The following is a 23,974-nucleotide window of genomic DNA, read 5'->3' as shown; positions in this document are numbered from 1 at the left end:
CCTTCAGGCCTAAATCTAGGAGCAGTGCCTGATCCTCTGTCTTGTTATGACCCCAAGGAACCCACTTAAGAGGGACTGAACATTTTGCTGGGCAAGGCTTCCCTTTGCTTGGGCAGACTGCACTCATTCTGGGGCTGCAGAGTCAGGACCATTCAGTCAAGCTGATGTGGGATTCTGACCTAACCAAGTCCCCCTCCATTAGTCCTCATAGCCCCCACCTCCCATGGGGCAGCCCTGAGACAGGCTCTGTGACAATCCACAGCAGCCCTGTCCAACAGAAACTTCTGTGATCATGGAAACATTCTGTAGCTGACAATCTGGCAGCCACTGGCCACATGTGTCTATGAGCCTCGAAATGTGGCTATTGTGACCGAGAAACTGAATTTTTAATGGTATTTCATTTTTATTTTTATTTACTTATTTTGAGACAGAGTCTCACTCTGTCGCCCAGGCTGGAGTGCAGTGGCGTGATCTCGGCTCACTGCAAGCTCTGCCTCCCGGGTTCACGCCATTCTCCTGCCTCAGCCTCCCAAGTAGCTGGGACTACAGGCACCCGCCACCACGCCTGGCTAATTTTTTGTATTTTTAGTAGAGACGGGGTTTCACCATGGTCTTGATCTCCTGACCTCAGGTGATCCACCCGCCTCGTCCTCCCGAAGTGCTGGGATTGCAGGCATGAGCCACCGCGCCCGGCCCAGAAAAGAGGTGATTAAACACAAAGCAGCCATGTGATGAAATGGCATTTTGCCTCCGTGGTCTTCCTCCCCCAAACCCATAACTCTAATCCAATTATGAGAAAAACACAGGGCAATTCCAATAGAGAGCCAGGCGCGGTGGTTCACGCCTGTAATCCCAGTGCTTTGGGAGGCTGAGGCAGGCAGATCATGAGGTCAAGAAATCAAGACCATCCTGGCCAACATGGTGAAACCCCGTCTCTACTAAAAATACAAAAATTAGCAGGATGTGGTGGTGTGCACCTGTAGTCCCAGCTACTCGGGAGGCTGAGGCAGGAGAATCACTTGAACCTGGGAGGCAGAGGTTGCAGTGAGCTGAGATCGCGCCACTGCACTCCAGCCTGGTGACAGAAAAATAAATAAAAATAAATAAATAAAAATTAGCTGGGCATGGTGGCACATGCCTGTAATCCCAACTACTCAGAGGCTGAGGCACAAGAATCACTTGAACCTGGGAGACAGAGGTTGCAGTGAGCCGACATTGTGCCACTGCACTCCAGCCTGGGCGACAGAGTGAGACTCCAACAAACACACACACACACACACACACACACACACACACACACACACAAATTCCAAGAGAGGGTCATCCTGACCAATACTCCTCAAAACTATCAAGGTTGCTGGGCACAGTGGCTCACGCCTGTGATCCCAGTGCTTTGGGAGGCTTAGATGGGAGGATCACTTGAGGCCAGGAGTTCAAGACCAGCCTGGGCAACACAGGGAGACGCCATGTCTCCAAAAATTTTTTTGGAGACAAGAATCTCGCTCTGTCGCCCAGGCCAGAGTACAGTGGCGTGATCTCGGCTCACTGCAAACTCTGCCTCCTGGGTTCACGCCATTCTTCTGCCTCAGCCTCCCAAGTTGCTGGGACTATAGGCGCCCGCCACCATGCCCGGCTTATTTTTTGTATCTTTAGAAGAGACGGGTTTCACTGTGTTAGCCAGGATGGTCTCCATCACCTGACCTTGTGATCCGCCCGCCTCGGTCTCCCAAAGTGCTGGGATTACAGGTGTGAGCCACCGTGCCTGGCCCAAAAATTTTTTTTTAATTAGCCAGGTGTGGTGACACATGTCTGTAGTCCCCACTAATTGGGAGGCTGAGGTGGGAGGATTGCTTGAGCCCAGGATGTTGAGGCTGCAGTGAGCTATGACTGGGTCACTGCACATCAGCCTGGGGAACAGAGTGAGACTTTGTCTCAAAAAAAAAAAAAAAAAAAAAACAGATAAATAAATTAAATAACCAGGCCCCCCTTATCCCACAGGATTGTTGTAGAGGTGACATAGGAACAGAAGAGCACCAAGTTAACCAATTATAAATCTATAGACAGAGAAGCAGATCAGAGGCCAGGCACGGTGGCTCATGCCTGTAATCCCAGCATTTTGGGAGGCTGAGGCGTGTGGATCACCTGAGGTCAGGAGTTTGAGACCAGCCTGACCAACATGGTGAAACCTTGTCTCTACTAAAAATACAAAAATTATCCAGGCATGATGGCAGGTGCCTGTAATTCCCAGCTACATGGGAGGCTGAGGCAGGAGAATCGCTTGAACCTGGGAGGCAGAGGTTGCAGTAAGCTGAGATCGTGCCATTGCACTCCAGCCTGGGAGACAAGAGCGAAACTCTGTCTCAAAAAAAAAAAAAAAAAAAGAGAGAGAGAGAGAAGCAGATTAGCAGTTACCAGGGGCTGAGGGAGTGTGACTGCTAATGGGTACAGGGTTTCCTTCTGGAGTGATGAAAATGTTCTGGAACCCCATAGAGGTGACAGTTGCACAACACTGTGAAGGTACTAAATGCCACTGAATTGTTTACTTAAATGTGGTTAATGTTATGTGAATTTCACTTAAACAATGTTATATAGATATTTGGCCGGGCGCAGTGGCTCACGCCTGTAATCCCAGCACTTTGGGAGGCCGAGGCGGGTGGATCACAAGGTCAGGAGATCGAGACCATCCTGGCTAACGCGGTGAAACCCCATCTCTACTAAAAATACAAAAAAAAAAATCAACCGGGCGTGGTGGTGGGCGCCTGTAGTCCCAGCTACTTGGGAGGCTGAGGCAGGAGAATGGCGTGAACCTGGGAGGCGGAGCTTGCAGTGAGCCGAGATCGCGCCATTGTACTCCAGCCTAGGCAACAGAGCAAGACTCCATCTCAAAAAATATGTATAAATAAATAGATATGTGATGTGACAGGTTTTTTTTTTTGAGATGGAGTTTTGCTCTTGTCCCCCAGGCTGGAGTGCAATGGCGTGATCTCAGCTCACCGCAACCTCCGCCTCCAGGGTTCAAGCCATTCTCCTGCCTCAGCCTCCTGAGTAGCTGGGATTACAGGCATGCACCACCATGCCTGGCTAATTTTGTGTTTTCAGTAGAGACAGGGTTTCTCCATGTTGGTCAGGCTGGTCTCAAACTCTCCACCTCAGGTGATCTGCCAGCCTTGGCCTCCCAAAGTGCTGGGATTACAGGCATGAGCCACCGTGCCTGGCCTCTGATATGACAGTTCTAATGCCCTTTAGTATTCTATAATTCAGACTCAGGCCTTTGGAATCCAAAGCCCAGGTTTTTCTCACAAACCCACACTGCAGAGGGGAGTGGTGGAAAAAAATAAAACCTCTGCCTTGGAATCAGACAGATCTAAACTGGAGCCCTATTTTGTCATTTGCCAACTGTGTGACCTTGGGCAATTACCACAACTCTCTGAACCTGTCTCTTCATCTGCAAGGTGCGTGACTGATGGGACTATTCAACCAGACCCAGTGCACAGATTCAGGCACTTGATAAGACATGGAGGCTGCAGGCAGCAATCTTTTTTCTTTTCTTTTTTTTTTTTTTTGAAATAGGGTCTCGCTCTGCCGCAGAGGGTCAGTCATGGTTCATTGCAGCCTTGATCTCCCTGGCTCACGAGATCCTCCCATCTCAGCCTCCTGAGTTGCTGGGATCAAAGGTGCAATCCACCACCACACCTGGTTAACATTTTTTTTTTTTTTTTAGAGATGAGGTCTCTCTATGTTGCCCAGGCTGCACTTCCTTCTTGTCTCTCTTATCCCAGCATCCGACTGAACTGACGGCTTTGCTTTCCCCAACCAGCCCATGAAGCGGGGCTGAGTACAAAGTGGTGGGTATGAGGGTCACGATTGTAAGATCTGAAAACTCTAGAAACCATCCCTTTGGTTAACAGTTGCTAAGGACAAATGCATAACATATTTTCCAGTGATCCCATGCTGGCAAGTCGTCAGGGTCATTCCTGCAACAGACAGATTCAAGGCCAGCCCCAGACTCAGCCAAGAGCAGAGCAAACACTCTAGCCTTATCTGGGCGGGAGTGTGTGGAGACTGACTATAAGACTATACCTGAGACTGGTCATCTCAGTTATTTTCTCACCTCCTTGACTGCAAGATGAAACTCCTTGTGCTAGCTGTGCTGCTCTCAGGTAGGCAAGTCTCCCCGGCTCCACCCGCCTTTCTCTCCCAAGTGAGCTAAGATCTCACTCCTCTGGAATGGGGGCCACAGGCCACAGCAGACAGGGCTGGCCAGCCCCGCAGTCTCAATTCGAGGTTCCCAGTGGAGCTTAAGGGCTCCTCTATTGGGGTTCCCTCAAGGCTGGCACCTTTTCAACCTGCAAGTCTGAACTCAGATTGCCTGAGCTAAGAAAGCTTGCCTTTATTTTCTTTTTTCCAGACAGGGTCTTGCTCTATCACCCAGGCTGGAGTTCAGTGGCACAATCATAGCTCACCGCAGCTTCCGACTCGTGGGCTCAAGTGATCCTCCCACCTTAGTCAACTAAGTAGTTAGGCCAATCTCCCATTTATTTTATTTTATTTTTATTTTACTTTATTTTATTTTTGAGACAAGGGTTCACTCTCACCCAGGCTGGAGTGCGGTGGCGTGATCTCAGATCACTACAACCTCCGTCTCCTGGGTTCAAATAATTCTCTTGCCTCAGCCTCTCAAGTAGCTGGGACTTCTAGCTCTCAAGTAGCTGGCACACACCACCATGCCCGGCTAATTTTTTTGTATTTTTTTGGTAAAGACAGGTTTTCACCATGTTGGCCAGGCTGGGTGACCTCCCTTTTAGATTCTCCTCATCCTGCTCTATTTTTCCCCTTTCTAACGCAGAATCCAGTTTCCTTACTTATCACATTTATTATTATTATTATTTTTTTTTTTTTTGAGACAAGAGTCTTGCTTTGTCGCCAAGGCTGGAGTACAGTGGCGTGATCTCGGCTCGCTGCAAGCTCCACCTGCCGGGTTCACGCCATTCTCCTGCCTCAGCCTCCTCAGTAGCTGGGACTAAAGGCGCCCACCACCACGCCCGGCTAATTTTTTTGTATTTTTAATAAAGACGGGGTTTCATCGTGTTAGCCAGGATAGTCTCAATCTCCTGACCTCATGATCCACCTGCCTCGGCCTCCCAAAGTGCTGGGATTACAGGCATGAGCCACCGCGCCTGGCCTTATCACATTTATTATTTATTGTTTTTCTCTCCCACTAGGTTGTAAGCTCCATGAGGTTAGAGATTATTATTATTATTATTATATCTGTTCACTGCTATATCTCTAGCTCCTAGGACAGAGCCTGGCATGTAGTAAGTGCTCAATAAATATTCACTGGATAAACAACGCAGATAGTTTAAAACTATCTGGCCTAGGGAGGCTGAGGCAGGAGAATGGCGTGAACCCAGGAGGCGGAGTTTGCAGTGAGCCGAGATCCTATCACTGCACTCCAGACTGGGCGACAGAGCAAGACTCTGTCTCAAAAAAAAAAAACTATCAGGCCTAGCTGGGTGGCACAAGCCTGTAATCCTAGCTGAGGCGGTAGGGTCCCTCGAGCCCAGGAGCCCAGAGACCAGCCTGGGCAATATGGCAAAACCCCGTATCTACAAACAACACAAAAAATTACTAGGGTATGGTGGCCCATGGCTGTAGTCCCAGCTACTTAGGAGGCTGAGTTGCAGTGAGCCATGATTGCACCACTGCACTCCAGCCGAGGCAACAGAGTGAGATCCAAAAAGAAGAAGAAGAAAAAAAATATATATATATATACACACACACATATATATAAACTTTATATATATAAAGTTTTCATTAAAAAAAAAAACCTCTACCCACTTTCACTTTACCAGGTTCCTGGGTCCAACGGTCTTCAGAGGAGGCAGCTAGCAGGCGTCAGGGAGCAGCGTGGGGCCCGAGGGAGCAGGAAGGCACTGTGTCCCCGGGGTGCTGGCAGACCGATTTGAACTCTGGCTATGTTTTCTTGCAGTGGCCGCCGCCGACAGCGGCATCAGCCCTCGGGCCGTGTGGCAGTTCCGCAAAATGATCAAGTGCGTGATCCCGGGGAGTGACCCCTTCTTGGAATACAACAACTACGGCTGCTACTGTGGCTTGGGGGGCTCAGGCACCCCCGTGGATGAATTGGACAAGTAAGTGATCCGCCTGGAGGAAAATTGGAGTGCCTGCCGGGGGCGGGGTGGGGCACACGCCAAGGATCTCAAGAGGCATACAAAGGGGACTTGCATATCTGTTAAGGATAACATATTTTCACCTCTTGTCAAATAAAGAAATATGTTCCAAGAGGACCCTGTAGCAAACGCTCCCCATTAGAGATGGAAACAATGACCGACGTACAAAACAGTGGGCAATGCTACCCTCCAGTGGCAGAATGTGGCAACAATAAACATCACAGCAACTATCCACGTGTCATTTTCTAGCAGTGGTTAAGTGTCACTGCACCTTATGAATACAGGATTTTACTGTATTCTTGCAACCATGTTAAAAATCGCTTTCAGGCCAGGCGCAGTGGCTCATGCCTGTAATCCCAGCACTTTGGGAGGCCGAGGTGGGTGGATCACTTGAGGTCAGGAGTTCAAGACCAGCCTGGCCAACATGGTGAAACCCTGTCTCTACTAAAAAATACAAAAATTAGCCGGACGTGGCGGCGAGCTCCTGTAACCCCAGCTACTTGGGAGACTGAGTTGGAGGTTTCAGTGAGCCAAGGTCGTGCCACTGCAGTCCAGCCTGGGCAACAGAGCAACTCTGTCTCAAAAAAAAAAAAAAAAAAAAAAATGCTTCCAATAAATATACGATAAAAGGACTTATATTTTTTGAAGCCATAGGATCATTTCTCCTGAAGCATCTTGGCAAATTCATCCCCACCTCTTCCTGAGAGTGGGCAGGTGAGGGCTGACCTATTGCTCTGCCCTTACTCCTATGTCAGCTGTCCTTCCCACTTTCCAGGTGCTGCCAGACACATGACAACTGCTACGACCAGGCCAAGAAGCTGGACAGCTGTAAATTTCTGCTGGACAACCCGTACACCAACACCTACTCATACTCGTGCTCTGGCTCGGTGATCACCTGTAGCAGTAGGTTTACACCTTCCTTGACCTATGAATTCTAGCAGGTTCTCAGTAGGCCGGGGGGAAATAATAGTAACAACAGCCATGATTTAGTTATAATTTTCTTGGTTCTGGGCAGTGTCTCCTTTAATCCTCACAACAACACTATGGGATAGGTACAATTATCCTCACTTAACAGATAAGAAAACTGAGGCTCAGAAGGCTGAGCTATTTGCCCAAGATCACACAGCTTGTAAGTGGTGATGGTTTGGGTTTTTTTTGTTGTTTAGAGACAGGGTCTTACTCTGTCACCCAGGCATGAGCACAGTGGTGCGACCATAGCTCACTGCAGCCTCAACCTCCTGAGCTCAAGGGATCTGCTGACCTCGGCCTCCCAAGTAGCTGGGACTACAAGCGTGCACCACCATGCCTGGCTAATTAAAAAAATTTTTTTATAGAGACTGGGTCTCACTATGTTGGCCAGGCTTGTCTTGAACTCCTGGCTTCAAGCAATCCTCCTACCTTGGCATCCCAAAGTGCTGGGATTACAGGCGTGAGCCACCATGCCCACCCACTTATTTCTTTACATTCTATCTTTCCAATAGAATGTAAGATCCACAGAACAGGGATTACTGCCTATTTTCTTCCTTTCTTTTTTGAGACAGAGTCTCACTCCATCACCTCAACCTCCGCTTAGCTCACTGCAACCTCTGCCTCCTGGGTTCAAGCAATTCTCCTGCCTAAGCCTCCTGAGTAGCTGGAACTACAAGCGTGCACCACCATGTGCGGCTAATTTTTTGTATTTTTAGCAGAGATGGGGTTCTACCATGTTGCCCAGGCTGGTCTCAAACTCCTGACCTCAAGTGATCTGCCTGCCTCGGTCTCCCAAAGTGCTGGAATTATAGGCATGAGCCACTGTGCCTGGCCGATTACTGACTATTTTCTTTATTGCTATATCCCCAGATCTAGAGCAGTGCCTGACATATAGTAGGTGCTCAGTAAATAATTGATGAATGCATAGCCTAGATATAAACTTTCTTTTTCTTTTTTTAAAACAATCTTGACAACTTTGCAGAATAAATACAATCTTGCATTCTGCCTTTTCACTTATCACCTTGTCATGACTTTTTCATATTGCCTCAAACCTTTATTGTTACTGTTTTTTCCACTGTTACTATTTTAATCACTGAATAACATGGCTTAATTTGCTTATACATCCTCCTGCTCCACTTTAGAAGGCCAAATTTACAAATCTGATGAAAGCTATGAACCCTCTCCCCAGGGAAATACACACACACACACACAAACACACATACACACACACACACACACACACACAGAGTTTCTTTTTAATGTTTCCAACTAGAACAAGAAACCTGCATTAAAGGATGTTTGCTCATATTAATTAAAAATAACTCAGTTGGGCACAGTGACTCAAGCTTGTAATCACAGTACTTTGGAAGCCCAAGGTGGGTGGATCACTTGAGGTGAGAAGTTCGAGACCAGCCTGGTCAATATGGTGAAACCCTATCTCTACTAAAAATACAAAAATTAGTTGGGTGTAGTGATGCATGCTTGTAGTCCCAGCTACTTGGGAGGCTGAGGCAAGAGAATTGCTTGAACCTGGGAGGCAGAGGTTGCAGTGAGCCGAGATCCCACCACTGCACTCCAGCCTGGGTGACACAGCGAGACTCTATCTCAAAAAAATAAATAAATAAAATAAAGGATCGGAGAGAAACAAAACTAATAAGATTCCTGAAGGTAAGCAGAGATACATTATATGTAATAAAGTTTAAATGCATTTTGACTGTAATCTTATTGTTTATTTTGGTTACAAAATAAACAAGCCAAAAGTAATGCAGCTTCAAACTCTACATAAATATCTGTTATGGAAAGTGGAAGGCATCTATAACCCAAAGATAACCAGTTACATATTCCTCCAGATTTTTGGGGCATACACTAGCTTTTTTTATTTGGGAAAATTTCCATGTGCAGGCGTACCTAATTTTTCTAAATGTCTATATAGTATTCCATTTAAGGACGTTCCATAATTTTTAAAATACATGCTTTAAAGTAGAGAAACTAGGCTGGGCATGGTGGCTCACGCCTGTATCCCAGCACTTTGGGAGGCCAAGGCAGGTGGATCACTTGAGGTCCGGAGTTTGAGACCAGCCTGGCTAACATGATGAAACCCTCTCTCTACTAAAAATACAAAAATTACCTGGGCACGGTGGCGAGCACCTGTAGTCCCAGCTACTCAGGAGTCTGAGGCAGGAGTGTCACCTGAACCCAGGAGGCGGAAGTTGCAGTGAGCTGAGATCGCACCACTGCATTCCAGCCTAGACGACAAAAGGGAAACTCTGTCTTAAAAACAAAACAAAACAAAAAAACACAGGATGCCCAGATAAATATGACTTTCAGATAAGCAATGGATAATTTTTTGGGGGGTATATGTCCCAAATATTGCATTCATTGTTTATCTGAAAGTCAAATTTAACTGGGCATCCTGATGTATTTGTATTCACTTAATCTGTCAGCCCTAAATGTGCATCAGTGGAATGGCTGCCAGATTATTCCAGTTAATTCTTCTTGTCCCAGATTGTACAAAACAGGGTCCACCTTGGCTCACTCCTCTCCTTTCATCCCTCTCAAGGCAAAAACAAAGAGTGTGAGGCCTTCATTTGCAACTGCGACCGCAACGCTGCCATCTGCTTTTCAAAAGCTCCATATAACAAGGCACACAAGAACCTGGACAACAAGAAGTATTGTCAGAGTTGAATATCACCTCTCAAAAGCATCACCTCTATCTGCCTCATCTCACACTGTACCCTCCAATAAAGCACCTTGTTGAAAGACCTCATGTTTGGATATTGTTTTATTCTCTGTCTATAAACTAGGTCTCTGCCTACTCTTTTATTTTTATTTATTTATTTTTTCTAGGTGGAGTCTTGCTCTTTGGCCCAGGCTGGAGTGCAGTGATGTGACCGTGGCTCACTGCAACTTCCGCCTCCTGGGCTCAAGCAATCCTCCTGCCTCATCCTCCCGAGTAGCTGGGACCATAGGCATGCACCACCATGCCTGGCTAATTTTCGTATTTTTTGTAGAGACAGAGTTTCGCTCTGTTGCCCTGGCTGGTCTCAAACTCCTCAGCTCAAGTGATCTGCCTGGCTTGGCCTCGCAAAGTGTTGGGATTACATGCATGAGCCGCCATGCCTGGCTACTCTGCCTAGTCTTTTGTGAGTATCATTTCTTCCAGCCTTGGAAGCTAAGTTGAATTAGAAAGACACTTCCAGGAAGCAAGCAAGCACCTTGAGACCTGAGTAATGATTAACAATCACCATCTACTGATTATTTACTCTGTACCAGGACTGTGTGTCCATAAATCCTCTTGACAGCCCTATGAGGTATTGGCACTATTAGCAAATCTTATTTTCCTAAGCTGAGGCTCAGTAGGAGAGGTCACTTTTCCAATGCTATCATCTAGTAAGCAGCAGAGAGGGAATTTGAACCTGGCAAGTCTAACAACAGAAAACACATGCTGAACCACTGCCCTTCCCTGCCTGAAGTGGTAGGCTTTAGTTTGAGCCAGACCTTGCCCCCGTCTCATGATTCTGCCTCCATTTTCAACTGTATTAAACCATTTTTCTACAACGACTTTTTTTTTTTTTTTTTTTTTTTTGAGATGGAGTCTTGCTCTGCCGCCCAGGCTGGAGTGCAGTGGCGCGATCTCGGCTCACTGCCAGCTCCACCTCCCAGGTTCACACCATTCTCCTGCCTCAGCCTCCCTAGCAGCTGGGCCTACAGGTGCCCGCCACCACGCCCAGCTAATTTTTTGTATTTTTAGTAGAGACAGGGTTTCACCGTGTTAGCCAGGATGGTCTCAATCTCCTGACCTTGTGATCCGCCCGCCTCAGCCTCCCAAAGTGCTGGGATTACAGGCGTGAGCCACCGCACCCAGCCACAACTTTCTTTTCTAAATAGAAGACTTCCCACACTCTACAAGCTAATTTTGACACTGTAGTCATGAAATATAATAAACATTAACAAGCCTGGCATGGTGGCATGCACCTATGGTCCTAGCTACTCAAGAGGCTGAGGCAGGAGGATCTCAATCCCAGGAGTTTGAGGCTACAGTGAGCTATGATCACAGCACTGCACTCCAGCCTGGGTGAAAGAGTGAGACCCTGTTTCAAGCTACTAGGGAGACTGAAGTGGAAGGATCCCCTGAGCCCAGGAGTTGGAGGCTGCAGTGAGCTGTGATCATGCCACTGCACTCCAGCCTGGGTGACAGAGACGCTATCTCAAACAAACACACACACAAAACCCAAACAAAAAAACAAAACCAAACAAAAAACCAATAACAGCTTGCATTTCTTGAGCACTTACTGCATACTTCCTTGTTCTGAGTTTTCCACATCTCATCTCATTAAATGTTCAAACCAGCTCTGTGATATTGATATTTTTGCTCCCATTTCATAGATGTGGAACTAAAAATTCAGAGAAGTTAAGTCATTTGTCCAAGATCACACAAATGGCAAAATCAGGATTTGGCCAGGTCTGTCTGATGGCAGTGCCCGAGCTTTTAACCACTAAGTCACTTCAGCCCAATTCCTCTATGAGTATTTATGACTACATTTACATTGAAATTCACCAGAACTAAGCCAGGGACAGTGGCTCACGCCTGTAATCCCAGCACTTTGAGAAGTCTAGGTGGGCAGATCACTTGAGGCCAGGAGTTTGAGACCAGCCTGGCCAACATGTCAAAACCCTGTCTCTACTAAAAAATACAAAAATTAGCCGAGTATGGTGGCACAGGCCTGTAATCCCAACTACTCAGGAGGCTGAGGCAGGAGAATGTCTTAAACCGGGGAGGCTGAGGTTGTAGTGAGCTGAGATCACACCACTGCACTCCAGCATGGGTGACAGAGTGATACTCGGCCAAAGAAAGAAAGAAAAGAAAAAGAAATTCACCAGAGCAAGTGGGGAGAGGCAGAGAAGGGAACTGAAGCAGAAAAGCAAAATTGAGGCCAGGCATGGTGGCTCACGCCTGTAATCCCAGTACTTTGGGAAGTCGAGGAGGGCAGATCACTTCAGGTCAGGAGTTCGAAACCAGCCTGGCCAACATGGCGAAACCTCATCTCTACTAAAAAATACAAAATTTAGCTGGGCATGGTAGCGTGCATCTGTAATCCCAGCTACTCGGGAGGCTGAGACAGAAGAATCACTTGAACCTGGGAGGCAGAGGTTGCAGTGAGCCAAGATAACACCACTGCACTCCAGCCTGGGTGACACAGTGAGACTGTGTCCACTATCAAAAGGCACCATTAAGCAGTTTCAGACCACTGGAAACTGACAGAACAGCCACCACTTCTGGGTATGTGGTGGGCAGTAGAAGACCTTCCATTTGAAGAAGGGAGTGTGTGTGGACTTATCTTTTGGCATAATTTCTCTCTTATTTATTTATTTATTTTTATTTATTTTTTTTTTGAGGCAGATTCTCACTCTGTCCCAGGCTGGAGTGTAGTGGCGCAATCTCGGCTCACTATAACCTCTGCCTCCTGGGTTCAAGAGATTCCCCTGCCTCAGCCTCCTGAGTAGCTGGGACTACAGGCGCGCACCACCACGCCCAGCTAATTTTTTGTATTTTAGAGATGGGGTTTCACCACATTGGCCAGGATGTTCTCGATCTCCTGACCTCGTGATCTGCCCGACTTGGACTCCCAAAGTGCTGGGATTACAGGTGTGAGCCACTGCGCCCGGCCCCTCATTTTATTCATCCATTCAATGATGATTTATTGAACTCTTACTCTGGGCCAGGAACCATACAAAATTCTGAGGATACAATGTATTTGGGGCTGGCCACAAGACAATGATTTAGTGTTAGTATCTGTCTACAATTCAGTCTGCTCTGAGACTTTTTTTCCTACTCTTCAAACTGGCATCCTTATATATATTATGCTGTATGCTCCAGACCTTGTCATGTCTTTTGCACAATTATCTTGTCATCCTTGAAGTTCTATAGTTGTAGGTACTGTTATATCCACATCTGATGGATGAGGAAACTGGCTTAAAGATGCAATGGATTGCCAAAAGTCACTCATTCCTGGGTGGCATAGCTGACCTTGGAACCCAAATCCAGATAATTCAGAGAAGTGCTATCAGATTGTGAACGTGTTGAAGGCAGAGTGAGGTGTCTTAGCCACTTTTGTTTCTCTACTTGCCTATAGGAGACACTCAATAAATGATGGCTGAATGCTAAATGAAGTGTTGGTCATCAGTGCTCAGGGTCTTTTTAATTCTTTGGTAGGCAAGAATGGGACTATTCTCAAATTCAAATTCAACAAGCATAAACCGAAGAACGCTTCTTTGCATATTGTGCTATTGAGAATTTCAAGGGATGCAAAATCAAGTTAGACCTGGCCTTAATCTTCAACGAACTGTGAAGGCCATAAAAAATATTTCTTCAGTGGAAAGAGATTGCAAGTCCCTGTTGGATGGAAGAAAAGTGGGCTTTTAGGAAAATGGTGCTTACTTCTTCTTATTTATTTAGATGACAGAACAAACGAGAGAGAGAGAGCAGTCACAGGGCTACTAAAGGCTCTAAAGATATCCTCTGATGTAAAAATCTATCTCTTGGGCCGGGCGTGGTAGCTCAGGCCTGTAAATCCCAGCACTTTGAGAAGCTGAGGCTTGCTTGAGTCCAGCCTAGACAACACGGTGAAATCCCGTCTCTACAAAAAATCAACAAGGTGTTGCATGGCTGTAGTCCCAGCTACTCGGGAGGCTGAGATGGGAGTATCACCTGAGCCCAGAAGGTTGAGGCTGCAGTGAGACTGCACTCTGGCCTGGGTGATAGAATGAGACCCTGTCTCAAAAAAAAAGAAGAAAACAAACAAAAAACCAAGAACAAAATAACCTACCTCTTTTTCATTATCAAGGCTTGGGAAGAGAGAATAAATTCCCTTAATAATCTTTAAATGAGCATTTGTATGAAAGTAGGATACGGAAAACTAGATGAATGTCTAGGATGATTTGAATGAAGAAACAAGGAAATAAGCTGGACAGAGTAATTTGATGGAGAGATTACAAATTCTAGCAACCGCAGTGTCTTCACATTGTCTAGCGCATCACATAAGTTCATTAAATAATTGTTCAGAGACGGTAGTGTGACGTAATGTTTCGCCGAAGCCAAGGAGAAAAAGCCACGTGGCCGTATTTACCTTTTCATGTCACGTGATGCTGCGTGCCCAACCCGATCAACTTCTAGTCTACCGCCCTCCCAAGCCACCGACACAAGATGTGATTGTGATTGGATATCTTGTGAGCACGTGGCTCTCGATCTCTCTTTTCTATTGGTGAATAGCGGCCCAGCCCCCCGGTCTACTTCTGCCCCTCCCCGGCCCAGGCCCCGCCCCTCGGCGCGCACAGGAAATCCGAGTCGGCGCAGTGGCTGGTAATGGTCGCACTCGGTGGCGTCCGCGTGAGGTGGAGGCGGCGGCGGCTCCTGTGTGCAGCTTCCTGGGGTCCTGGCGGCGCTCTTCTCCTGAGCCAGAATCCAGCAGGAAGGACAGAATGGGCGCTAGAGTGTGAAAAGAGGGCGAACTCACGTGGATGTGACTCTCCGGGTCGCTCTTCCCTGTCCCCCAGCTCCCCCTGCCGGTTTCCTGTGGGCATCGCGTTCATTGCTTTTATCCCGGGGACGGATTAGGGGATAGGGAAAGTGGGCTGCAGGGAACAAAGGGGAGCTGAGAGGAGAGGTGGCCAAGCAGAGAGGCAAGGGGATGTTGGGCGAGCCACAGGCCTCTGAGGCGCCCCAAATCTACACTTAAATTTCCACCCCCACATTGAAGGGGAAAAAAAACGAAGAGATTTGGTCTAACCGCCATGCTTTTGCATGGGTGGTTTCCTCCCTTTTCCTTCCTGGTGAAGGCATGTTTATCTTTCAGAACCCAGCCTGGGTCACTTCTGGAAGTTTCTTGAGCTTTGTCCTTCTTCCCCAGGTACAGCTGCTGTTACCCCACCGGGTTTCTACAGCAGAAAGTCCGAGAGCGAACTCAGAACTGGACAGACTGGCCTTCATTCCTGGCCTAGTCACCCTCTTGGTGACCTTGGGCAGGTTACCCGAAATAACAGTGCTCTTATCGTAGGGTTGTGGGAATTAAGTGTGCAAATATGTTGTGTAAATGCTTCCTAAGTGCTTGTTGTATAGTAAATGTTCAATAAATACTATTTTCTTAAGGGGAAGGAGAGGAAAGGATAATGCACTTTAATTTTTCTTTAGAAGGTCTTTATTACATTAAGCAAGCCTTGATTTGTAATCTTTTTCTATTTTTTTACTTTTTATCACTATTATTTTTATTTTATTTTTTGAGACGGAGTTTAGCTCTTGTTGCCCAGGCTGGAGTGCAATGACGCTATCTCAGCTCATTGCAGCCTCCGCCTCCCAGGTTCAAGCGATTCTCCTGCCTCGGCCTCCCAAGTAGCTGGGATTACAGGCGCCGGCTACCATGCCCAGCTAATTTTGTATTTTTAGCAGAGGCGGGGTTTCACCATGTTGGTGAGGCTGGCTGGTTTCGAACTCCTGATGTCGGGTGATCCACCCGCCTCGGCCTTCCAGAGTGCTGGGATTACAGACTCGTGTGAGCCACCGCGCCGGGCCTATTATTATTATTTTATGTATATATATATATATATATATATATATATATATATACATACACATATATATATATATATATATTTTTTTTTTTTTTTTGAAACGGAGTCTTGCTCTATCGCCCGGGCCAGAGTGCAGTGGCATGATCTTGGCTCACTGCAGCCTCTGCCTCCTGTGCTCAAGCGATTCTTCAGCCTCAGCCTCCCGAGTAGCTGGGGTTACAGGCACTGGCCACCATGCCCGGCTAATTTTTGTATTTTTAGTAGAGACAGTTTTCACCATGTTGGCCACGCTAGTCTGGAACTCCTGACCTCAGGTGATCCGCCCACCTCGGCCTCCCACTGAGCCTTGTTTGCAATCTTTTTTAAAAAAGACAAACAGGTACACTTTGGGAGGCCGAGGCAGGTGGATCACGAGGTCAGGAGATCGAGACCATCCTGGCTAACATGGTGAAACCCCGTGTCTACTAAAAAAATACAAAAAAAAATTAGCTGGGCGTGGTGGCGGGCGCCTGTAGTCCCAGCTACTCGGGAGGCTGAGGCAGGAGAATGGTGTGAACCTGGGAGGCAGAGGTTGCAGTGAGCTGAGATCGCGCCCCTGCACTCCGTTCTCAAAAAGAGACCAACAGGTACCCAAAAAGGAAATGAGGCTCTGGGGGAAGATGATTGTGAAGGCTAGTTAAAGAGGCTGGGCGCAGTGGTTCACAATGTAATCCCAGCACTTCGGGAGGCCAAGGTGGGCAGATCACTTCAGGCCGGAAGTTCAACATGGCGAATCCCCGTCTCCATTAAAAATACTAAAATTAGCCAGGTGTGGTGACCCACGCGTGTAATCCCAGCTACTCGGTGGCTGAGGCACAAAAATCGCTTGAACCCGGTAGGCAAAAGTTGCAGTGAGCCAAGATCATGCCACTGCACTCCAGCCTGGGCAACAGAGTGAGATTGTCTCAAAAAAAAAGCACTCAATGTGGGCCAAAGGCAGATATGATGATTTCCTTTTCCACCGTCCTGTCCATCTCCTAATGATAGTGGCTGCATTTCCTTATTACGTGCCAGGTACTGTGCTACAAGCTTCACATGCATCATTGCCGTGCTTAATCTTGAAACCAACCCAATGAGGTAGCCACTATTCATCTACAAAGAGCCTGAAGTTAGATAAAAATAACTTGCCCAAGCTCTTCTAACTAGTAAGTAGAAAAACTGGGATTGAGACTGGGTAAGGTGGCTCACACCTGTAATCCCAGCACTTCGGGAGACGAAGGTGGGAGGATCGCTTGAGTCCAGGAGTTTGAGACCAGGCTGGGCAACATAGTGAGATCCCGTCTCTACAAAAAATTAGCCAGGCATGGTGGTGCGCACCTGTGGTCCCAGCTATGTGGGAGGATTCCTTGTGCCAAGGAGGTTGAGACTGCAGTGAGCCCTGTTCCTGCCACTGCATTCCAGCCTGGGTGACCGTGTCTCAAAAAAAAAAGGGGGGGGGCATTGAATTCCAAGTCAATCTGTAACCTACGAGTTTTTTTGTTTTGTTTTATTTTGTTTTTGAGACAGTCTCACTCCGTCACCCAGGCTGGAGTGCAGTGGCACGATCTTGGCTCACTGCAGCCTTTGCCTCCCACGTTCAAGCGATTCTCGTGCTTCAGCCTCCCGAGTATCTGGGACTACAGGTGTGCACCATCACACCTGGCTAATTTTTGTATTTTTAGTAGAGACAGAGTTTTGGCATGTTGGCCAGGCTGGTGTCAAACTCCTGGCCTCAAGTGATCCACTCACCTCGGCATCCCAAAGTGCTGAGATTACAGGCATGAGCCACCTCGCCTGGCTTCCTAAGAGTTTTAATTCCATGCTGTATTCCTTTTCTAATAAATTGAGAAAAAAACAAAAAAAGAAAAACCTAGGCTGGGCACAGTGGCTCCCACCTGTAATCCCAGCAATTTGCGAGGCCGAGGCGGGTGGATTGCTTGAGGTCAGGAGTTCAAGACCAATCTGGCCAACATAGTGAAGCCCTGTCTCTACTAAAAATACAAAAAATAGCCAGGTGTGGTGGCATGTGCCCGTGATCCCAGCTACTCGGAGGCTGAGGCAGGAGAATGGCGTGAACCCGAGAGGTGAAGCTTGCAGTGAGCCAAGATCGCACCACCTGCACTCCAGCCTGGGCAGCACAGCGAGACTCTGTCTCAAAAAAAAAAAAAAATTATTGTATCTGGGCAACTTCTGTTGGGTGAGTTGCATGATGGTCAGGGTGACCAACTCATCCTGGCTTTAGCACTGAAAGTCCTGCATCCTGTGAAACCCCTCAGTACTGGGCAATTTGCGACAGTTGGTCACGCTTCTTAGGAGTGTTGGGTTTCCTACTGGCCCTTCCGTTGATGTACTCAGAAAAACTTTAGTTCACTTTTGCGAAAGTTCACCTTTATGTATACCCAGACATCTCTTGGGGGGTAAACTTTCATTAAGTGGGTTAATGTAAAGCCGGGCGCAGTGGCTCACGCCTGTAATCCCAGGATTTAGGGAGGCTAAGGCGGGTGGATCATTTGAGGTCAGGAGTTCAAGACGAGCCTGGCCAACATGGTGAAACCCCATCTCTACTAAAAATACAAAAGTTACCCAGGCATGGTGGCACGTGCCTGTAGTCCCAGTTACTCGGGAGGCCAAGGCAGGAGAATTGCTTGAACCCGGGAGGTGGAGGTTGCAGTGAGCCGAAATCATGCCACTGCATTCCAGCCTGGGTGACAGAGCAAGACTCCATCTCAAAAAAAAAAAAAAAAAAAAGTGGGTTAATGTATTGTTAAATGCTTTGCACAGTGTTTGGTTTATGGTATGTGCTCAATAAATGCTTAGGGTTTTGTTTTTTTTTTTGAGACAGACTTTTGCTCTTGTCACCCAGGCTGGAGTGCAGTGGTGCGATCTCAGCTCACTGCAACCTCCGCCTCCTAGGTTCAAGCAGTTCTCCTGCCTCAGCCTCCCAAGTAAGCTGGGATTACAGGCACCTGCCATCACACCCAGCTAATTTTTTGTATTTTTGGTAGAGACGGGGTTTTGCCGTTTTGGCCAGGCTGGTCTCTAACTCCTGACCTCAGGAGATCCACCCTCCTCAGCCTCCCAAAGTGCTGGGATTACAGGCATGAACCACCGCGCCCAGCAAATAAATGCTTGTATTTCAGGGAGAGGTGAGAGAAGAATATCCATTTATGAGAGCACTAAAAGGAAGAGTATGAGTTAGTGGGGAGGAAGTTTCCAGTCTTATATACCTGTTGGCCTATGTGAATCCCACTTACTAAAACTGTGACAGCGGAGCAGAACTGCTGAGGCAACTGAGTGGGACACAACCCAGAGTCATGCTTAAGGCTGGTCTTCTGCAGCTGGGACCGCAGAACCAGGCCAGTGGCAAACTGATAGCACCCACTACTAGTGTGTCACTCTAATGAAGGATACATGGAAGTGGGTGAGGATCTGCCACGATGGTAGAAAGCAAAAGACTTAAAGCAAGGAGACAGACATGAGGAGTGTCAGCTTCAGGAAATACCACCTTCCTCTTGGGGTGCATTTTTTGGTGGAAAGAATTCCATCTGAGGAGGAAATATGAACAAAGCAAACATTCCAGAGGCTCTCCAGACTTGATTTCATCATTCGTGCCAGTTCTGAGGTGCTAAAAGAGCCTGCCTTCCCTCCCTGGCTGCCTAATCTGCTCTCCGTTGGTCATTACATTTTTTTTTTTAAGTGCAGAAATCTTGGGCAAGGTCACTACATTGTAACCATTCCTGGTCTCCTTGGCCAAGTGTACTACTGATTTTTACTTCAACTTTGGGCTGGCCACCTTTGCCACAATCTGATCATAATCTGCAGACAAATGAGATTGCTAAAAAAAGAAAAAAACTATGCCAGATGGCGGTAGCTCACGCCTGTAATCCCAACACTTTGGGAGGCCGAGGCAGGCAGATCACTTGAGGTTAGGAGTTCAAGACCAGCCTGGCTGACATAGTGAAACCCCGTCTCTACTAAAAACACAAAAATTGGTCGGACGTGGTTACACATGCCTGTAATCCCAGCTATTTGGGAGGCTGAGGCAGGAGAATCACTTGAACCTGGGAGTTGGGGGTTTCGGTGAGCCAAGATCGAGTCATTGCACTCCAGCCTGGGGGACAGAGCAAGACTCCATCTCAGAAAAAAATAAAAAAAGGCCGGGCGCGGTGGCTCACGCCTGTAATCCCAGCACTTTGGGAAGCCGAGGCGGGTGGAGCACCTGAGGTCAGGAGTTTGAGACCAGCTTGGCCAAGATGGTGAAACCCTGTCTTTACTAAAACTACAAAAATTAGCCGGGCGCGGTGGTGGGCGTCTGTAATCCCAGCTACTTGGGAGGCTGACGCAGGAGAATCGCTTGAACCTTGGAGGCGGAGGTTGCAGGGAGCTGACATCGCACCACTGCACTCTAGCCTGGGTGACAGAGTAAGACTCCATCTCAAAAAAAAAGAAAAAGAAAAAAAACTAGAAGGAAAGTCTACTTCGATTCTAGTTATGGCTCTGACATTATATAGTGTAGCCTTAGGTAAATCTGGCGCCCCGTCTGGGAGGTGAGGAGTGCCTCTGCCTGGCCGCCACCCCGTCTGGGAGGAAGTGAGGAGCGCCTCTGCCCGGCTGCCCCATCTGGGAAGGGAGGAGCGCCTCTGCCCAGCCGCCACACCGTCTGGGAAGTGAGGAGCGCTTCTGCCTGGCCACCCCGTCTGGGAGGTGAGGAGCGCCTCTGCCCGGCCGCCCAGTGTGGTAAGTGAGGAGCACCTCTGCCCGGCCGCCCTGTCTGGGAGGTGAGGAGCGCCTCTGCCTGGCCGCCACCCCGTCTGGGAGGAAGTGAGGAGCGTCTCTGCCCGGCCGCCCCATCTGGGAAGTGAGGAGCACCTCTGCCCGGCCGCCCGGTCTGGGAAGTGAGGAGCGCCTCTGCCCGGCCGCCCCCTCTGGGAAGTGAGGAGCGCCTCTGCCCGGCCGCCCCGTCTGGGAGGTGAGGAGCGCCTCTGCCTGGCTGCCACCCCGGCTGGGAGGAAGTGAGGAGCGCCTCTGCCCAGCCGCCCCGTCTGGGAGGTGAGGAGCGTCTCTGCCCGGCGGCCCCGTCTGGGAAGTGAGGAGCGCCTCTGCCCGGCCGCCCTGTCTGGGAGGTGAGGAGCGCCTCTGCCCGGCCGCCCCGTCTGGGAGGTGTACCCAACAGCTCCGAAGAGACAGCGACCATCGGGAGCGGGCCATGAGGACGATGGCGGTTTTGTTGAAAAGAAGGGGGGGAAGTGTGGGGAAAGGAAGGAGAGATCAGATTGTTGCTGTGTCTGTGTAGAAAGAGGTAGGCATAGGAGACTCCATTTTGTTCTGACTAGGAGAAGTTCTTCTGCCTTGGGATGCTGTTGATCTATGGCCTTTCCCCCAGCCCCGTGCTCTCTGAAACGTGCTGTGTCAACTCAGGGTTAAATGGATTAAGGGCGGTGCAAGATGTGCTTTGTTAAACAGATGCTTGAAGGCAGCATGCTCTTTAAGAGTCATCACCACTCCCTAATCTCAAGTACCCAGGGGCACAAACACTGCAGAAGGCCGCGGGGTCCTCTGCCTAGGAAAACCAGAGACCTTTGTTCATGTGTTTATCTGCTGACCTTCTCTCCACTATCATCCTATGACCCTGCCATATCCCCCTCTCCGAGAAACACCCAAGAATCATCAATAAATACTAGAAAAAAAGAAAGTTCAAATTCTTAAATATTGACAGTGACATTCTAGATTACCATTTTCTAGGTGATGTAGTTTGCATTTATTAGTACTACCTTTCAATTTTTCCTTTTGTGGTGTAAGGTTATAAAAATGCCTTCCAGTTGATTTCCTGGGTAATAGCAGAATCTGTTTTCTCAGTAGCCTAAGAATTCTTGATACACCACTCTTAGAGGTACTGAATACTTAGGCACTTGTCTGAGTTTGTTTATGACATCCCTTGCTTGGGGTAGCTGACATTACAGAAAAGAATATTGCTACTGTAGTAAGATTTGGAACAAATACTTATGTGCTTGTAAACCTTTGCCTTAATCCTTAGATAAACGTCATTCTGACTCAGTCCTTTTGGTACAACTGCTTATGATTCTAGAGTCTCCTTCCCACCAAAGTCAACCCATGGAGTTTTCAGCTTTTTATGTTTATTTTTACCCAGTAAGCTTCATAGTTGACGTCATTACATTGGCCTCCCCCAGGGAATTCCTGAGCCTTAGAGCTGACCATCCTACCTCTTCCTTCTTGTCTTACATTGTCTGTTGCTGGGTCCCTCTCACTCCATATTTGAGCCTTCATGAGGCCTCAGTTTGGAGGAACCAGAGGAAAGCATTGTCATATATGTTTGGTTGAGAATCAGGATCCTCTTGAAGATAAAGGCTTTACATTTATTATTCATAATACAAAACTGTATTTTTGAGATGTGGACATGTTTCACTCAAATTAAATAAAAATGATTTTATCAGTAAAAAAAAAAAAAAAAAAATCTGGATTTTAGTTTCTTAAGAAATAAAATGGGCCAGGCTCGGTGGCTCATGCCTGTAATCCCAGCACTTTGGGAGGCCGAGGTGGGCAGATCACGAGGTCAGGAGACTGAGACCATCCTGGCTAACACGGTGAAACCCCGTCTCTACTAAAAATACAAATTAGCTGGGCGTGGTGGCGGGCACCTGTAGTCCCAGCTACTCGGGAGGCTGAAGCAGGAGAATGGTGTGAACCCTGGAGGCGGAGCTTGCAGTGAGCCGAGATCACGCCACTGCACTCCAGCCTGGGCGACAGGGCGAGACTCTGTCTCAAAAAGATAAAAAATAAAAAAAATAAAATGAGGGGATAGAGTAAATTTTCTCTGACTCTCTTGTTCTGTGCACTACTCTGACGTTTTCTGTTAGAGAATAAGGAGGGATGGGGGTGGTGGTGGCGGTGGAGAAACAGTATATTCTCTGCCAGCCACTTGAGGACAAGACAAGTTGTATCTTTGTATCCTTAGTACCTTAATACTACTGTGTCTGTCAGTAACTTGATGAGGCTGGGCGTTGTGGCAGGTGCCTGTAATCCCAGCAATTTGGGAGCCTGAGCCAGGTGGATTGCTTGAGCCCAGGAGTTCAAGACCAACCTGAGCAACAGAGCAGGACCCTGACTCTACAAAAAAATAATAATTTTAAGCCAGGTGTGGTGGCTCACACCTGTAATCCCAGCACTTTGGGACGCCAAGGCAGGTGGATCACCTGAGGTCGGAGTTCGAGACCAGCCTGGCCAACATGGCAAAACCCCATCTCTACTAAAAATACAAAAATCAGCTGGGCATGGTGGCACACACCTGTAATCCCAGCTACTTGGGAGGCTGAGGCAGGAGAATCGCTTGAACCCGGGAGGTGGAGGTTGCAGTGAGCCGAGATCACACCATTGCACTCCAGCCTGGGCAACAAGAGTGAAACACCATCTCAAAATAATAATAATAATTTTTTAAAAACTTGATGAGATTTGTGGATGACAATGGCTTGAGATTCAAGACCCAGATTTTAATACAATTGTTGGTACTGACTTTGGGTAACTGAGGAAATCTGGTTGAAAGCAATTCAGGATCCTCATCCGCAAAAAAAGCTGGAAAGAGATTTACTTACAACAACCTTACACCTCTTCAGAGTAATGACCATGAGCAAACCCACAGTTGTTCAGGTGAAAAGAACTCTGTGTTTCCACGATCTTGGATTATCCTAGTTGACTGAAATTGCTTCCTGGGCAGGTACAGGATGGACATGATTGCCTGCCCTGATTTTAGACAAAAGGCTATCAGAAATGTGATTCTTTCATCTACCTCACTTTTTTTTTTTTTTTTTTTTAAGATGGGGTCTTGCTCTGTCACCCAGGCTGGAGTGCAGTGGTGCAATCACGGATCACTGCAGCCTCGACCTCCTAGGCGCAAATGATCCTCCCACCTCAGCCTCCCAAGTAACTGGAACTATAGCCACACACTGCCATGCCTGGCTCATTTTTAATTTTTTGTAGGGATGGGGTCTCACTATGTTACCGGGGCTGCCACTCACTTTTGATGAGATTATGCAGAAAGCTTTAGCCTGGTATACTGATTCTTTTTGGCTAACTCAGGCATCAAACAAGTCTTGCTTCTTTCCTCTGCAGAAACAAATCAACTTAAGTGCCCATTTAGGAATGAACTGTTTCCTCTCTACGGAATAGGGTCAAGCCAGGTGTCTATTCTGACAGCCGAAATGGAGTAGAAATCAATCCTT

At 47.7% G+C, this 23,974-nt stretch overlaps 1 protein-coding gene across 1 annotated transcript; it reads left to right on the top strand.

Annotated features, from left to right (window-relative positions):
- The first annotated feature begins 4,027 nt into the window (after window positions 1-4,027).
- PLA2G1B (phospholipase A2 group IB) lies at window positions 4,028-9,920 on the top strand. The gene is made up of 4 exons (XM_054443800.1): window positions 4,028-4,160; window positions 5,990-6,149; window positions 6,964-7,091; window positions 9,718-9,920. Exons 1-4 carry the CDS (start codon window positions 4,127-4,129, stop codon window positions 9,840-9,842), a joined length of 447 nt encoding a protein of 148 aa, XP_054299775.1. The 5' UTR covers window positions 4,028-4,126; the 3' UTR covers window positions 9,843-9,920.
- Window positions 9,921-23,974: the final 14,054 nt, after the last annotated feature.

Source organism: Pongo pygmaeus, chromosome 10, assembly GCF_028885625.2.
Source record: "Pongo pygmaeus isolate AG05252 chromosome 10, NHGRI_mPonPyg2-v2.0_pri, whole genome shotgun sequence".
Lineage (NCBI taxonomy): Eukaryota > Metazoa > Chordata > Mammalia > Primates > Hominidae > Pongo > Pongo pygmaeus.
This window is presented reverse-complemented; position numbering and strand designations above follow the sequence as displayed.

Bases quoted from the DNA above. Each gene is read 5' to 3' on its own strand.
- PLA2G1B (XM_054443800.1), top strand. From the start codon at position 4,127: ATGAAACTCCTTGTGCTAGCTGTGCTGCTCTCAG. The intron at 4,161-5,989 runs GTAGGCAAGTCT...GTTTTCTTGCAG, and splicing joins GCTAGCTGTGCTGCTCTCAG to TGGCCGCCGCCGACAGCGGC. The intron at 6,150-6,963 runs GTAAGTGATCCG...CCCACTTTCCAG, and splicing joins CCCGTGGATGAATTGGACAA to GTGCTGCCAGACACATGACA.